The 16,782-nt window shown below is 48.0% G+C and overlaps 1 protein-coding gene across 3 annotated transcripts in view; it reads right to left on the bottom strand.

Annotated features, from left to right (window-relative positions):
• The window catches only part of Dlg5 (discs large MAGUK scaffold protein 5), a 113,517-nt gene that overhangs the window by 37,316 nt on the left and 59,419 nt on the right, over nucleotides 1-16,782 (bottom strand). For all 3 annotated transcript variants that reach the window (XM_036198779.1, XM_036198781.1, XM_036198780.1), the window contains 4 exons: nucleotides 9,930-10,189; nucleotides 8,631-8,943; nucleotides 4,210-4,394; nucleotides 2,616-2,741 (listed from right to left, as the gene is read on the bottom strand). In XM_036198779.1, coding sequence (XP_036054672.1) covers nucleotides 2,616-2,741; nucleotides 4,210-4,394; nucleotides 8,631-8,943; nucleotides 9,930-10,189 — 884 coding nt within the window. The remainder of the gene's footprint in view (nucleotides 1-2,615; nucleotides 2,742-4,209; nucleotides 4,395-8,630; nucleotides 8,944-9,929; nucleotides 10,190-16,782) is intronic.

Here is a 16,782-nt window from a genome sequence, read left to right as displayed (position 1 = left end):
GCATGCAAAGATGAGAGAGACGTGTCTCAACAAGATGGAAGTGAGAGAGGACTGACTCCTATAAGTTGGCCCCTCTCTCTCTCTCTCTCTCTCTCTCTCTCTCTCTCTCTCTCTCTCTCACACACACACACACACACACACACACACACACACACACACAAATAAAAATAAAAGTTTTAAAAATGAGGTGAGGAGTCATTCAATTTGAGACTTCCTCTAGAGCAGCTGCAATGGAGTCTGTGTGATGACACTTGGATCAAAGCTATGGAATAAGTGCCCTAGAAACACCACCAAATGATACAAAGGAACAGGAGCAATTCAAGAGAACAGACAGTCCTCAAGCAATGATTTGAGCAGGTCAACATCCATATTTTTTACAAAGAGGGGAGATGGGGCTGGTGAGATGGCTCAGGGGTTAAGAACACTGGCTGCTTTTGTAGAGGACTCAAGTTCAATTGTCCAGTTCCCAGCATCCACATGGCAGCTCACAACCATCTATAACTCCAGTTTCTGAGACCTGGACACCCCATTCTGGCCCCTGCTGGCATTTGCACTCAGGCATATACACATAAATAAATAATAAAATAAATCTTCAACAAAAACTTCCCTTCAACTAAACCTCATATCCTTTTTTTTTAATTAACTCAAAATATATCATACATTTGTAAAACATTTTGAAAGAAGCCATGCATGGTGGCATATACATGACCATATCCCCAACACTGAGGAGGATGGTGAGTTCAAGGCCAGCCTAGCTACATGGTAAGACCCTGCCCCCCAAAAAACAAAGGCTAGGGATGTAAGTTAGCTGTCAAATGCTTGGCTAGCATCTTAAGGCCCTGTCTGGTTCAAATCCCAGATCTAGGGAAACAAGCAGCCTTGATGCTGAAGGTTACATGGGAGACTTTTATACAATACAGAACAGATTCTTTAATCAACAAGTCAGACTTTATCAAAATTAACCTTAACTGTGGGGAAAATTCAGTAAAGAAGATGGAGGAAAGACTGAGAAACCTCATCAGGATGAGGCAATTTACATGGGATAGCCTACTTCCTAAAATCTGGGCCAGGCTGCCTTTTAGTTCATCTATGCTGCCAATTGACATCTAAGTGACCTACCTTTGTTTCCATGAGGATAGGCTGCCAGGTCTGTACCTCTCTTAGCCTTGGCTGCTCTTGGGCTATCGGATGCTAATTCAGCCTCTGATCCCTCCTTCTGGGCCATCATCCTAACCCCATCAGAATAGTGTGGCCCCCATGCTCAACACTGGCGCTCACTGAGATACCCCGCCCGTCACCACAGGAGATGCCTATGTCTCTCCCGACTGAAGGTTCCCGGGGCGGCAGCAGGGACATCCGTACCAGCAAATCACCAGTGAGAGAACTTACCATCAGAGAGGAGCCCCAAATGCAAGCATGATGAATGAGCAAGCAGAACCCAGTGCTTCTCATATGTTCCAGCTCAAGCAAAGTGCAAAACCTTCTTGCAAACCACACTCTGGGCTTCCAGGGTTCCCCTTAAAAAGGACCATTCTTTCTTTTTGATTTTAGTGCCATGCTCTACCAATAAGCTACATTCTCATCCAATGGGATCTCGTACCTGATTCCATCCCTTGGTTCTGGGCAAGGGCCTGCCACATGGCCTCTGGATTAGAGTACCCGGCTCTGGTGTAGGTTATTTAATAAGGAAGCTACTGATCTTGGCAGATCTCAAATGGGAGGAAGGGAAGCTGCCACTCCCTCCCTAAAGGACTCACCAACTGTGTGAAACTTGGAGGCCTGCACGTGCACACCTGAACTTTCCCACTGTCCTCTCAGTACACCAGCTCTGGAACTATCACGTGATGAGCTGAGCCGCTGCCTCCCAGGTAGAGTCTGAGTGCAGACTCTAAGTTATTGCGATCTGCCAATTTCTATTCTAAACTCTGTACTTATATTGTCCATTCAGAGCTTAGGGCCACCGAGTGTCTAAATGACCCTGTTGGAGGGTGCTATGACTGAAAGGAAAGTTCCCAACACCCCAAACAGCCCTCTAAATGGGCATCTCAGGACACACGTAGAACAGACTTCCAAGCCACAGTTATAATTCCCTGGAAAACTGTCTGCTGTTACTTCATTGGCTCGAGTGCATGCTCCTCGGGGAGGCCTACCTTTCTCCTCCTGTGCACTTTCAATACCATTACTACAGCAGTGTGGTCTGTTTAATTAGTGCTATTTGCTTCGTGCCTCCAAGGGACCAGAGCAGATAGTCAAGACATTTTTTTTTTTTGAGTGAATAAAGGAATGAATAAGGAAATGAGTGAACTATGAATGATGCTGCCATGTTTGTCCCTAAATAGACCGCCTGAGGACAGGACCTTCCTTCCCATGTGGTGCTTGATCTTCCCATGCTCGGCATGAGATGGTTGTCCCTCCTCCATGAGTTTATCAATGGGCTGGTGCCATCTTCTGTGAACTGGCAATGTTCAAGTCCATTCTATAGATTAGCACAGTGCGGCAGAGTGAAGGGAACCAGTGACAAGTCCCTGTTTAGTGCACTCAAGGCTGCTCACCCAAACAGGAGAAGGGATAGTCTAGGTAGAAGCCCACCCCACCCAGATAACACCCAAGCCTACTTGAGTTCCTTAAGTTCACGGCTGACATCATTCTTCTGCTTCCGGGTGTCATCCAGGCTACGAAGGGCTTCAGCTAGCTCACTCACAGCCCGGTCCCGCTCGCGCCTCAGATTGTCACACAGGGTCCTGGTAGAGAAAGGAGAGGTCAAGGTCACTGTGAATGGCAAGAATACAGGAAGGGCTTGTGGTCTGCCATACCTGTCGGCCCCTACTCCCGAGATTTAGCTTCATCAAAAAAAAAAAAAAAAAAAAAAAAGGAATGTGTGACACCACCCAGACCAGCCCATCATATAACCAGACACCAATCAGATCTCAATGCCCACATTTCACACATTCACTCTTCCAGCATGAGCTCTGTGGCAGTGGAGCCCACCCGGTGAGTTTCAGCACTCCAATGCCCACAAGTACCTTAAGGGACCATACACAGGGCTTTCTGGCCATGTCACTACCAGGCTGAGGGATACTCAGTCAGGACTCAGACCTCTGTCTCTATACTCTGTTTAGGTGCTATGGGGAAGCCCGATGAGATTCCGAAAAAGAAACCCAAACCATTTCATCCTCCAAGATAGGATACACAGGCCCATAGTAGGAGAGCCTGTGCTTGGCCATCTCCAAGATAACCAGCCCTATGGCTGGTCCCCATACCTCTAGGGCCCAAAACTTCTATCTCCCTGATCACAGGCCAGAATAGGATCCAACTCTGGAAGAACATGGAGAGCAAGCCAGAGCAAGGACACACAGGAAGCACCCAAAAGGCCTCAGTGCTCCTCCCACACCTCACCAAGCACCTATCATCCATCTTCACCTCCTGATCCTCCCTGCCAGGGCACACATCTGTCCCTTTCATAGCATGGGGATGAGGGGGGCGGGGTTCCAGGATCCCCCAATGACCAACTTACTGTACCACCCCACCATCCCTAGTTCTGTACCTGCCCAGGATCTTACCCACACTCCTCAGCTTCCAGTCAAGACCCTCAGAACCCAAACTCAAGGATACTATCACTCTACTCCTTGTGATTCTTCAGAGCAGGACCTGGCCACATCCAATCCCTCCTCAGAGAACACATGTGCACTCCCTCCATCTACAATGCTCATACTTCCTTTCCTGCTGAAAAAACTGTACTCAGGCTTCAAGTTGTAGATCAAAAGATACTGGGCCTGGGAGTCTTCCTTCCATCAAGTGCCCTACATGTTCCATGATAGCCTGGCCCCTACTAGGCACAGACACATGGTAGTCTCTTCTAAATTCTTGGTGCTCAGGAACCTAAGATGTTGACACAGTAAACGTCTAACAACACAGAGGAAAAAACAACGGACACATTTCATACAAGTTGCTTCCATCAAGCCCTTAAAGAGAAAGATGGTTTTGACCTGGTCATAGCATGCACTCAAGATGTCCAAAAGAGAAGCAGGAAGGAAATGCAATAGAAAACTTTAAAGCCAAGAGGTGAGGCAAGAATCAGCTCAGGGGGAGAAGAAGGCGCCACAGTCCCTGCCTTCTTACCTGGATACATGGCCAGTGACTGCGACCCTACCAACACACCTCAGTGCACAAGAGAAATAGAGGACCACACCCATCCAAGAACATCCTTACCGGATGCTGTCACGCTCTGCCACAATTTTGTCCCGCTCCTGAAAGGCCCAGTCCCGCCGGCACTTGGCCACGTCTGCTTCCTGGAGGGCTTCCTTCAGCTCCTGGCACAATGCCTTGCACTGCTTTCGGAGGATCTCCACCTCTTTGTTGGCTCTGCCAGCATCCATGGTCACTGTGTCTTTGATCTAAGGGCAAGAGGTAGGGGAAAGAGAAGGGGTTATCCAGCCTTCTGACCTGGAAACCTTACAGTTCCAAAGAGGAGCTGAGGCTCAAGAGAAGCACTGAGCCTGGGCACTTACACCTGAAACACTAGCATTTGTCTCCCTGTGAGGCCGTTCCCCTTTGCTCGGGATACTGGCCTCACCGAGCTCAGGAGGTACACATGCATGCCCAGGGAACTAGTGCTGAAGAATGGGGTGGCTCCCATCCACCTCTGCCTCCCCTTGATTCCCACTGGACTCCTCCAAACTGCTGGCCTTTGAGACGAATCGCCCTAAAACACAGCTCCTCAGACACTTTAGTGAGATGGGGTAGGGAGATTAAAAGTAACAGTGGAACTAGGGAGCCACGATGGTCCAGGTGACCGACCTCTGCCTGAGCCCTCAATTGCATTGATGGCACACTGCAGGAATGCAGCAGTGACTTCCAACAGTCCTACCCTTGCCAAGAGACTGTTCTCACCAGCATTTCCTCTCCAGGCCTTCTGCTGACCTCAACACCAGTTCCCAGCCTCCAGGAACTCAGCCTAGGGTCTCACCCTGCCATCCTCAGTGGTCCTGAGGCGCCAGGTACTTCTGAGGCCTGGGCTTGGGAAGATATGGGCTGTTGCAGAAGCTTCTCACCTGAAAGGGGGTCTTCAAGAAGGACTCAAGGGCTGCACCCAGTCCCCAGCAGATGCACTGCCCAACCAAAGGCCCCAGATGTGTGCCAGAGAACACGGCTTCCAGGTGAGACAGCGCTGTTTCTCCTTGGATGCCTTCCCTGTGGCAGTGCCCTCTAAAGCAGCACCTTGCTGCTGTGGCAGCACAGCTGAGCTCCACTCTTCATGCAGACACAGCTGCAGAGGAAATGGTACTGCCGGCCAGGGTAACTCAGCTAGCTTTTCTATGCACAGTGCTCCATTTAGGGGGGTGAGCTTGGACCTGGGAGACCCTTCGCAAAGGTGAACTCCAAGAAGACACTCTGTGGTCAGGGAACCCAATGAACTGAAAGGTCTATCCAGCTGACCTTGGACAGGTGGCCAAACAATGTGGTCATCATTCCCTGGGGCCACATCACACCTAAGAACCAAAGATCTGGCTTCCTTTTGGCTCATGTTGGGTAGGGCATGAACCTAGGACAAGGTGCAGAGAAGTTGAGAATGTCGTCAACTCAGGTGGCTGCAGGTGGGGGTAAGGGAGGGGGTTCTCCCCTGCTGCTTGCTGACTCAGAACAACGCCTGGAAAAGATTCCTGCCTCAGCTGACAAGCCACCTGTCACCCAGCAACACCCCCCACAAAGGCCCAGAGGACTCCAGACTAAAGGGCATGCCTGACTGCCTGAGTGCTGAGTACCAAGGGCTCAGACGTCAAGCCTCCACATTAATGATGCCCACGGCTGGAGGCCAGCACCAGGGGGACTGGGTGCTCTTCATACTTCTCTGTGTGCGTGACCACAGCCTACGCGGGTCACTTCTGAAATTGAAAATCCCATGAGGCAGGCTTGCTGTCTTATCACAAGTTCCCTTTGTAGGTGTTCAACATTCCATGACTTCTTTAGTCTGGTGACCAATTTAGTTATTCTCCAAGGTGGTTTGTTTTGTTGTGTTTTGTCTTGTTTGTAGTTTTGTTTTGTCTTGTCTTGTCACTGTGATTTCCTACCTTGATATTTACATCCCCCTCTCTGCAACAAGTACACACTCAGATACTAGGACACACAAAGGAACAGATGGACTATCTAGGACATTTACCAAACTCTGGTGCATTAAACTGACTTATTAAAAGTTCCTTTATGGATGGGCATGGTAGTGTACGCCTGCAACCCCAGCACCTGCACTCAGAAAGCAGAGGAAGGCAGATCTCGTGAGTTTCAAGGGTGACATGGTCTATACTGAGGGTTCCAGGCTAGCCAGAGCTACAAAGTGAGACCCTATATATAAGGAAAAAAGAAAGAAGGAAGATGGGTTTCTTTACATAATTTCCTTTTCTAAAATTTCATCAAAGTCAGACAAGGCAGGCAGCTCAATGGTGTCCCCAGCACATCACACACACACACACACACACACACACACACACACACACACACACAGTTGCTGGTCTGGGGGACATCAATCTCTCTGTATGGGACTGTCATTATTGGCCCATTTTACCCATTTTACAAACAGTTGCACAGAGCTCATGCTCATCCTAAATGGGCAATGAGATCATTCCAGATCCATGAGGACATAACTGCTAACCGTGTTTTCTGTTTGTGTCACCTGAAAACCGTCCCTCTAGGACAAATGTGACTACCACATCCAGCTTGCAGAGAAGGGCAAAGGCAGTACAGGTAAGAGAGACGAGAGGCCATGTGACCAAGGAAGGCTCAGACTCCAGCAGCCTCAGTCCCTCCCACGCTACACAGCCGCCACCTCTACCTGAGCATAGAAGGAACCACTGCAGGCACAAAGGCCACCTGTGTGATGGCTAATCTTGGCTGTCAACTTGACACACCTAGAGGAGGACAATGCAATTGAAGAATTGCCTCCATCAGACTGACCTGCAGGCGTGACTGCGGGACATTATTTCATATTTTAGATTTCTTCTTATATTTTTGTGTATGAGTATTTTGCCTGCATATATGTATGTGCATGCATGTGTGCCTCATGCCCACAGAGACCAGAAGAGGGCACTGGATCCCCTACAATTGGAATTACAGATGTGTGTGAGCCAACCTCTATAGTGGGTCCTCTGGAAGAGCAGCCAGTGCTCTAAACTGCTGAACCATTTCCCCAACCCCTGTGAGATATTTTCTTGACTGCTAATTGATATTGGAGGGTCCAGATCAATATGAGCAGTACCACCCCTATGCAGGTGGACCTGAGCTGCAAGAAAGGTAGCTTAATGTGAGCCCTGGAACAAGCCAGTGAGCAGCATTCCTCCAGGAGTTTTGCTTCAAGCTCCTCCCTGATGAACCTCCTGCTCCAACTTCCCACAATGATGGCCTAAAACCTGTGAGATGAAATGAACCCTCTCCTCAACAAGTTGTTTGGGGTCATGGGGTTTATCACAGTAACAGAAAGCAAACTAGACAGGTATCCCAGTCACCCACATTCCCATACCACCCACCCTGCCTCATCCCCAATACACAATGATCTCTGTAGAGATCTCTAGAGCATCCATGCCAATCTTCCTGGCTGTACTTTCCCACACACCACTTTGCATCCCTGCATCCTAACAGACCTATACAGAAAATCAGAAACGTGGAGCAGAGGCATGAATCAAGAACCTCTCTGATGGGGGTGGGGGAGTAATCTACTATTCCCAAGTCTAGAGACTCTTGTCAGAGTCACAACATGACCAAAGGGCAGAAGGCCTCCATGCCTGTCTATATCCCAGAGGAGCACACCTGGACCAGAAGGGAGACTCATCAGTGGTGCGGTAGAGCTGGCTAGGCAGGAGAGCACACAGGTGTTGAGCTGAGAGGCCCAGGCCTGCTGCTACTGAACACCTCAGTCTCCAACCCTGGAGGCACCACCCCAGGCAGCAAGGCTTTAAGACAAGGCCAACTTTCTGCTGAAAGTTGTACACACAAAAATTTGGAATGCCCTGAGAAGAAAACCAGAAACTCCTCTGAGTACACAAATGGCTGGTGACAAAGGCCCCCAAGGGTGCTCTTCTGAATCCATGAGGCCATCAGGTCTATGCAGCTAAGAACTTTGGTCTTGGAACCTTGTTCACAGACAGTTAGTCTGAGACAATTCAAGATGGTCTGTGATTACTCAAAGGTAGCTCTCCAGTCTACCAGAAAGAACAGCATATTTCTCCTATAATCAAACTACGTTATTTTGAAACAAACAAACAAAGCAATGTCAGTGTCACAGCATAGGAGGGACAAATATGGCCTCTTGATGACTTAATGTGCAATTTTATAATATAGCCTGGCAATCTGCGCACTCGAACAAGGTTATGAGGCTAGCTCAGTCCTCCTACCCGTGAGGTACCCTGTATCCACTCAGCTGTGCATGTCCTCTGATATCTTCCTGTGTCCAGGACAATGGCCAGACACTCCGTCCCATTTCTCCTCTGGACCCCAGACTAAAGTCAAACACCAAGCAGAGACCTGAGTGGTATTTCACAACCCAGCCATTGATAACCTTCAAAGAGAAGTCCCTGCCCCCTCAGACCTTCTCATCCAGCACTCAAGAACTCTGTGGCTGCCTACCGTGCTCAGCCGCTGCCTACCTGTCGCAGGGCCTCCATCTCCTCGCTGGCTGCCTTCTTCTCAGACGTGCTGCTCTTGAGCTTGGACTCCGCCAACTCCACCTCTGTCTGCAGTTTGTCCAGCTCGGAGATGACCTGGTCGCGCTCGCTCATGATGAGCTTATACTCGCTGTACACAGCGTCACGCTCCTCCTTGTACTTCTCAGACTCCTTGGCAGTTTTCACTTGCTTGCTTCTCAGCTCTGTCAGCTCAGACTGCAGCAGCTCCATCTCCCATTGTAGGTCCTTGTTCTGGGCTGTGGCCTTGCTCAGCTCGTGGTGGATTGTCTCAAACCTGGGGAGGAAAATGTGAGGTGGGAGGGGTGGGGATGTGTCATGTCAGCTGTGAGACTGCTACCCCCTGCACCAGCCCCACTGTGGCAGACAGTCAAGCATAAAGTCTTGAATGAGGTCATTCTCTGCACCCCCAGAGGGAATGGTCACATAGTGCTGGTGCCCTGGGCCTGGAATGTTTCTCAGCCTTTAACAAATGCCAGAAATTGAACTGAGGACTGCATGCTCTCCACTCTACTAGAAAAAACAACACATTTCTCCTATAATCTAGCTACGCTGTTTGGGGGTGGAGGGGAGCAAAAACAATACAAGTAAACAAAGTAATGCCAGAATCACAGCACAGGAAAGACGCACATGGCTTTATGATGACTTACTGTGCAACCACTTCATTTTATAGACAGACCTAATACAGCCTTGCAACCTGAGCACTAGGCAACATTTCCTGAGATGTGTGTCTGAGAACACTGGTCCTTCAGGGGCTCCAGGACCAAACAATAACAGTCATGTTCCCTGAATCCTTCAGTAGAGACTGGGTCTGGGTCCAAACTGGCAATTTCTAAATCTACTTATATACAGAGAATTTTCACAGGAGACCAGTAAACACTGCAGGAATGCACTTCATGCAATACTGTCCAGGGTGGGAATCGTATCTAAAAGCAATGGTCCTTAATAAAAATGAAATTCCAATGGACATGCTGCCCAGGACACATAGACCAACCACCTTTCCCATTTGCAAGGTGGGTAGCCACTATGGAGAGAGAGGTTTACAGGGAAATCTAAGAGTTAGGGTGCTCAGGACACAACAGGGTGCCCAGATGAGAGGAAAGGAAATAATTTCAAGGCTATGCAGTATCAAACATAATGTTCTTAGGTGTTTTTCTCCTGGAAGCCTTATAGATGACCAGAAGCCCACAAAAGACGAGAGCCCTAGACAAAGAGTTTGCTACTCCCAACACACAGTGCCCTGTGACCAGCCTGGGCTCCTACCTCCTCAGAGAGAGAGCACACTGGTGCTGCAACTGGATGGCTGTGTCCCTCTGCTGGGTTAACATCTCTGTCTGTTTTTGCAAGCGCTGGTTCTCCTCTCCCAGCTGCTCCAGGCGGCTCAGATCTGAGTTGTGCATGGCGACCTTTTCGCTGTACCTCTTCCGCAGGGCATCGTAGTCCTTCTTAACCACTTCAAGCTTGTCCATGGCCGTGTCATACAGCTTGTTGAGGATCTCGGACGAACCATTGTGCTTCAGCACCTAGGAACCAAGGACTCATGTTTACCAAGCAAGATGGGCAGAGCTCCCTTTTCAAGAGCTCACTTTGGCCCTCAGAAGGGGGTGTGTGTGTGAGGGGTGGGGGTGGGGGTGTCTTAAGGTCTGATGCTGCTAGCGCTGTATTAACACGGGGCTGATCCATTTACATTCACTCCTTCTCAAATGTTTGTGCTACAGAGACTCCCCATTCTATACACAGGAAGGTTAGAAGGGCCAGCCTGAGACATCTGTGTCAGGAAAGGACTGTGTTTAAGGCTGCCTCCTGACAGACTGGCTGGAATTTGGGAACCTGACAGTGAGCAGTCTTCAAAAGTAAGACAAGCCTATACTTAGTCTGCAACTTTGGTCCCTACTGAACAGAGAGGAACTGTGACCAACACCCAGGAACTGAGTGACATGTGTGCTGTTACACTTCCATACTGGAGATCAAGTGTATCTGGTACAACTCTCTTGGTAGAGGAGCTGAGAAACCTGGATCTGGTTTACACCACGTCCCTTCTCCTTCCCCATGTTGTTGATTTTGCTTTGTGTCCTATGGCTACAATTTTAGCCAATGGTGATGATGATATATTGAATCTTATGAGTCGTAGGCAAATCACAGAACCAAAAGATGGTCCTGGGGACTTTCTAACATAAGGACATAAAATGTCCAGTGTTGTTCTAGGCACTGGCAGTGTCGAGCAGGACAGAAAAAGACTGCGCCCTGTGGTCCTTTCATCCCAATGCCAGGGTGGGACCACCGATGGAACAAGACCGATATCTTCCAAAGCTGATGCAGGCTTTCAGGAAAATGAAAAGGGGAAGACTACAGTGTGCAGTGAGAGAGGAAGAGTGTAAGGGAGGCAATCACCTAGGAGAGTGACTTCTACTGTAGATAACAAAGAAAAAAGTAACCAAAAGGCAGGGATGCGGCCAAAGGCAAGGACACTGGTGCAATGGTTGGGGGCAGACACAATGTTATGAAAAGACAGCAGGAAGAGGATGCAGAAGATGTCCAACGGATGGAGATGGAGGCTTAAAGAAGCTTCCTCAAGTTCAAGGCTCATAGAGAAGGCTGAATCCTAAGGACACAGCAGACTGTGGGAATCTATCAAACAAAATAGAATTCTAGAAAGGAGTGTGGTGGTGCACACCTGTCATCCCACTACTCAAGCAGGCTGTGGCTGCAGCAGTCTCTGAGTTTGAGGTCAGACTGAGCTACATAGTAAATAGCATGCCAGCCATGGCTGCGTAGCAAAACTGTCTCAAAAACAATAAGCAAAAAGCAACAACAGAAACCCAAAACCAAACAAACAACCTCCAACAAGAAAAACAGAGAGAACATGAGCGTAAGAATGGATCCTGCTATGAACTGCAGGAACTCAGATTCACCTAGGGTGCTGTCCAAGAAGAGAAAAACCAAAACTAACCAACAGGAGAAAATGAGTTAATAGGCAGCCGGGGATTTGCCTTACTGAGCACCTCTCAAAGATCCTTAGCCCTCGGTGACTCACCACCTCTGTGGGTTTGCTTCCTTATTTCTCAAATGACAGGACAAAACCGGAAAGGCTGGCTTAGCCCTCCACAGCTCCCACAGCCCAGGAATAGCCTTTCTCACTGCATGGGCCCTGCGGTATCAACACCATCTTTGTGGCCCAGACAGTCACAACCTTGAACCCTGGAATATTTCCTCCACAGACAGACAGATCATCCACACAAAAGGAACAACTGCTTCATCAAAACTCAGAACTGAGATGGAGAAATGGCTCTGTGGCTAACAGCAGCTGCTACTCCGGCAGGAGACCCAGGTTCGGTTCCCAGCACCTACACTGCGGTTCACAGCTGTCTGTAACTCCAGTTCCAGGGTTCCAACACCCTCTTCTGGCCTCCAGAAATGAGCTTCACTAGCCTAAAGTCTTTCATTTTTCCTTTCCTTTCCTGTAAAAATGTAGGTAGCCTAGATGCTAAACATATTCCAGTTTTCCCATTTCAACTTACTGAATTCTTGGATTACAGCATGTGCTCTGACATCTAGCCCTCTTGCCTATTCTTTTCAGAAACTGTTCCTTTCAAGAGGAAATCTTAGGATATTGAAATACAAAACTTATTTACAAGGTAGAAGGCAAAAACCCCACTGTATTGTGGAAACACCTTTACTCTTAGGAAACATACATTGAGACGCAGAAAAAACTGGAAGCCAAGCACCATTCTGTCACTAAAAATCTCCTTTAGAAGAGGAGGTGAAAGGAGAAGGGAGAGAGGGGAGAGAAGGAAGGGGAGAGGGAGGGGGAGAGGGGAGAGGGAGGGGGAGGGGGGGAGAAGGAAGGGGAGGGGGAGAGAGGGGGGAGAAGTAAGGGGAGAGGGAGGGGAGAGAGAAGGATGGGGGAGAGGGGGGAGAGAGGGGGGAGAAGGGGAGAGGAAGGGGGAAAGGGAGAGGGAGGGGGAGAGGGAGGGGAAGAGGGAGGGGGAGAGGTAGAGGGAGGGGGAGAGGGAGGGGAACAGAGCTGTGTCAGAGACAATAGGCACAAGGCCTGTAATTCTAGCACTTGAAAAACAGTAGCAGGAGCAGGAAAATCAGGAGTCTACGGTCATCCTTAGCAACGTGGCAAATTAGAGGCCAGCCTGTGCCATGTGAGACCTTGTCATAAAAAATAAAACAAGGGCTAGAGAGCTTGGTCAATAATTAAGAGCACCTGCAGAGGACCTGAGTTCAGTTCCCAGCACCCAGTCATGAGGCTCACAACCCTTAACTCCAGTTCCAGAGTATCTGATGCCCTCTCTCAGCACCTGCACACATATTACAAACTCATGCAGGCATACACATATATACACACGTTTTAAAAAAAATAAATCTTGCCAGGTGGTGGTGGTGCACGCCTTTAATCCCAGCACTCGGGAGGCAGAACCAGGCGGATCTCTGTGAGTTCAAGGCCAGCCTGGGCTACCAAGTGAGTTCCAGGAAAGGCACAAACAAAGCTACACAGAGAAACCCTGTCTCAAAAAAACAAAACAACAAAGCAAAAAAAAAAAAAAAATCTCTTTAAAAGTTGTTTTAAAGAGGAGGTTTATTTTATATCATTTAGCTGGAAGCTCACCCATGCTGAGGGATGGACAAATTTCCCTCCTTTCTCAGGCTTAAGACTACTTCATTAACTGGATGGTCTATTATTTTGTTTCACTGTCAATAGTAACTTGAGTTTCCATTTACCTATCAGCTATTGTGCAATACTCAGATTTTTAAGGTATTGCCAGTTTCAATAGCTAATAAGTAGACCTTTGTTTAAATTTCTTAAGATTTATTTTTATGTTGTATATATGAGTATTCTGCCTGCATGTACGTCATATACACCACATGTGTACATTGCATGTGGAGGCCTAAAGAGAGCATCAGATGCGCTGGAACTGGAATTACAGATAGTTATGAACCACCATGGGCATCTTTTTTGTGTCTGTGAATTATCTACCTTGGTCTTCTAGGATTCCCATTTCTATTGTCCTTCTCTCTCTCCTTCCATTTCTATCCCAGGACCTCGTGCATGCTGGGGAAGAACTCTACACCTAAGCTGTACCAGCCCTCTAGGACTAGTTTTAAATTCCAGCTACCTTTCCTGGGTATACTCATCAAAATGATCTTCTGCCACTACGTGGCCTGTGGTGTCTTTGATGCCAAAGTTTCACTCTTCACTATGGCAAAAATCATCAAGGAGCCTTGTAGTCTGTGCTTCGGTTACTTTAAGAAAGCCTCTCCTTCCCCACCTTGAAACCATAATGTGATCCTCTTGTCATAACTTCAAAAAAGTAATCAAGTTTCATTTTTCCCACTGAAACCCTTTACCTCCTTGAAATATATTTCTGTGCATGGCTTGAGATAAACAGAGAACAGTAATTTCTTCCACAAATTACTAGCCAATGGAAACTGAGCACAAAGGTGCAGAAGCAACTGAGGACATCTGAGGTGTTCAGGAGCAGGTAATGAGGTCCAGAGGACATCAGGGACATCCTCAGACAGCGCCACCACTGAGACACGAGAAGACCATCCCACCAGGCCAAGACTCACCACAGTTAATGGAACACAATTGCCCTGCACCTATGTCTGGAGAGGGTCTGGCTTCTGCACTGTATTACCACATTGAACAAATACCTCATACACTCCATTTAAGACCGACTTCATGTTTCACTCTCTAATTTTCCTCCTTCCCGGGCAGGGAAAGGCTCCAAACAAAGGCACCATTGCCATAGTCTGAGTTCCCCACAAGAGGGCAGCTGTGGGTACGCAGAAACACTCATTTTTAAGGCCCCAAGTTTGGCGGCAGATTACCTTCACCACTCCACAACAGACGACGGAGTTTGTACCACCACAGCTCGTTCCTTTACTGAGAACCAAAAGAACTAACTTTGAGGGCTGAGAGCCAGATATGCAGGAAAATCCAGGTTGTGGGAATCAGGCTACCAGGATATGCTTTCATTCCTAGTAAAACAGGTCAGGCCTAGGGAAATGTGTACTTATAATGCTCAGCACAGCTCTGACAATGTGGTGAGTGGTAGAGCCAGAAGAAACTGGTGAGACAGAGCCACCGTGGTTGCCCCCACGGCACAGTGGCATTCCCTGGGTAAAACCCTGAGTGCAGAGGTCTTGCTTGCTATAATCCCAGCTCCACCTCCCTGGACCTCCTGGCCTCTGGCTCATTGCAGCCTTGGAGAGGTACTGGCTCACAAAGGACAGCATCCAGACCTTCAGAGAGATTCCCAGGCCCCAAGCATTTCTCAACTTCTCTCACAAGGGCTCAGACTCAAGCCTGCACTTTATCATCAACAGCCTCAAAGAAATTAGGGAGAACTACAGTCATGTGAATTCCTAAGAACTGAAGAAGATGCTATCTGCCAGTCTAGAACGTTTCCTGTTCATCATTAGAAGATTATGTTCTTAGTGCAGGGTTACATGCAGACACACACACACACACACACACACACACACACACACACACACTCCCCCCCCCCCTCTCTCTCTCTCTCTCTCTCTCTCCTGTTATTGTGATTAAAAAACACCCTGGCCAAAAGCAACTTAGGAAGGAAACAGGTTTATCTGGCTCACAACTCCAGCTATGGAGAAGTGAAGACAGACACTTGAAGCACCATACCCACAGTCAAAATCAGAGGGAAAGTAAACACATGGATTTTCATGGTGGTCTCTGCTAGCTTTCTTCACTCTAACTCATTTCAGGGCCCAGTCTAGGGAATGATACACCCCACAGCAGTTTGGATGTGGTGGTTTGAATAGGAATGGCCCCCATAGCCTCATAGATTTGAATGTTTGGTCATTAGGGAGTGGTGCTACTTGAGAGGAATTAGGAGATGTGGCCTTGTTGGAATCCGTGTGGCTTTGTGGGAGGGAGAATGTCACTGGGGGTGGATTGGGGGTTTCAGAAGCCCAAGCCAGTCCCAGCAGCTCTCCCTCTCCCTGCTGCCTGCTGATCTGACTGTAGAACTCTCAACTTCTCCAGCACCAGGTCTGGCTCTGCACCGCCATGCTTCCCACCACGACACCAATAGACTAAACTTCTGAGCTGTAAGCCAGCCCCAATTAAATGCTTCCCTTTCTAAGAGTTGCCATGGTCATGGTGTCTCTTCACAGCCATAGGACACAGATTAAGATGTTGGGTCAATGAACAATCAGGGGAATCCTCCACAGACATACTCACAGGCCAACTAATCCAGACAGTCCCTCATCAGACTCCCTTCCCAGGTAATTCTAGGTTGTGTCAAGCTGATAGTTAAAACTACGCAACACACACACACACACACACACACACACACACACACACACACACGAGTTGTGGTCACATGTTCAGCTTCCCAGACTAATAGAAGAGGAAAATATCTGGGGTACCTTGGGAAAAAGTCACCTTCCACAGATCATAAAGAACATTTTAAAACTAGCCATAGAGCAGGGAGAGCGGAAACTCAAATGCCCTGGTGGAGCTGATGAAAGAAGTGTGTGCTGCCTTGGACACAGAGACTTTATTCATGACAAGCATAGTTTTAAAGCCACACACAAGGACCAGCAAGTGGCTGTGTGTAAAGGCACCTGCTGTGAAGCCTGATGACCTGACCTGAGTTCAATCCCAGAAACCCACATGGTAGGAGAGAGAGAACCAGCTCCCAGAAGCTGTCTATCCCCTGACTTTCACATATGCCCTGTGACATGTGAGCATATCTACACCAGCACCCATTACTAAATAAGTGTAATAATAAAAATTTAATATATGCACAAAACAATGAGAGATACATTTGTGTCAACTGAACGTAATAAGGCAAGAGTTTTGACAATTAAAATAGTCACATACAACATGGAGGTCAGACACCACTAACAATGATAGTGTAGGTTTCCGGATGTTCAAAGAAACAATGTAAGGAGACCCATGATACACTGACTGTAGGGCTTAAAAAAAATCAAAGGCAAATTTAGGGGAAAAAAGAAAGCTTTTCTTTTAAACATGAAATGGGAAAAAAATGTCACAAAGATATATGTTAAGGGTGGTAAAAGTTGGTCACTTCTACAAAGTAAGACAGAACCGAATTTGGAGTGACTTTATCAC

This window comes from Onychomys torridus, chromosome 9, assembly GCF_903995425.1.
Source record: "Onychomys torridus chromosome 9, mOncTor1.1, whole genome shotgun sequence".
In the NCBI taxonomy this organism is placed as follows: domain Eukaryota; kingdom Metazoa; phylum Chordata; class Mammalia; order Rodentia; family Cricetidae; genus Onychomys; species Onychomys torridus.
This window is presented reverse-complemented; position numbering and strand designations above follow the sequence as displayed.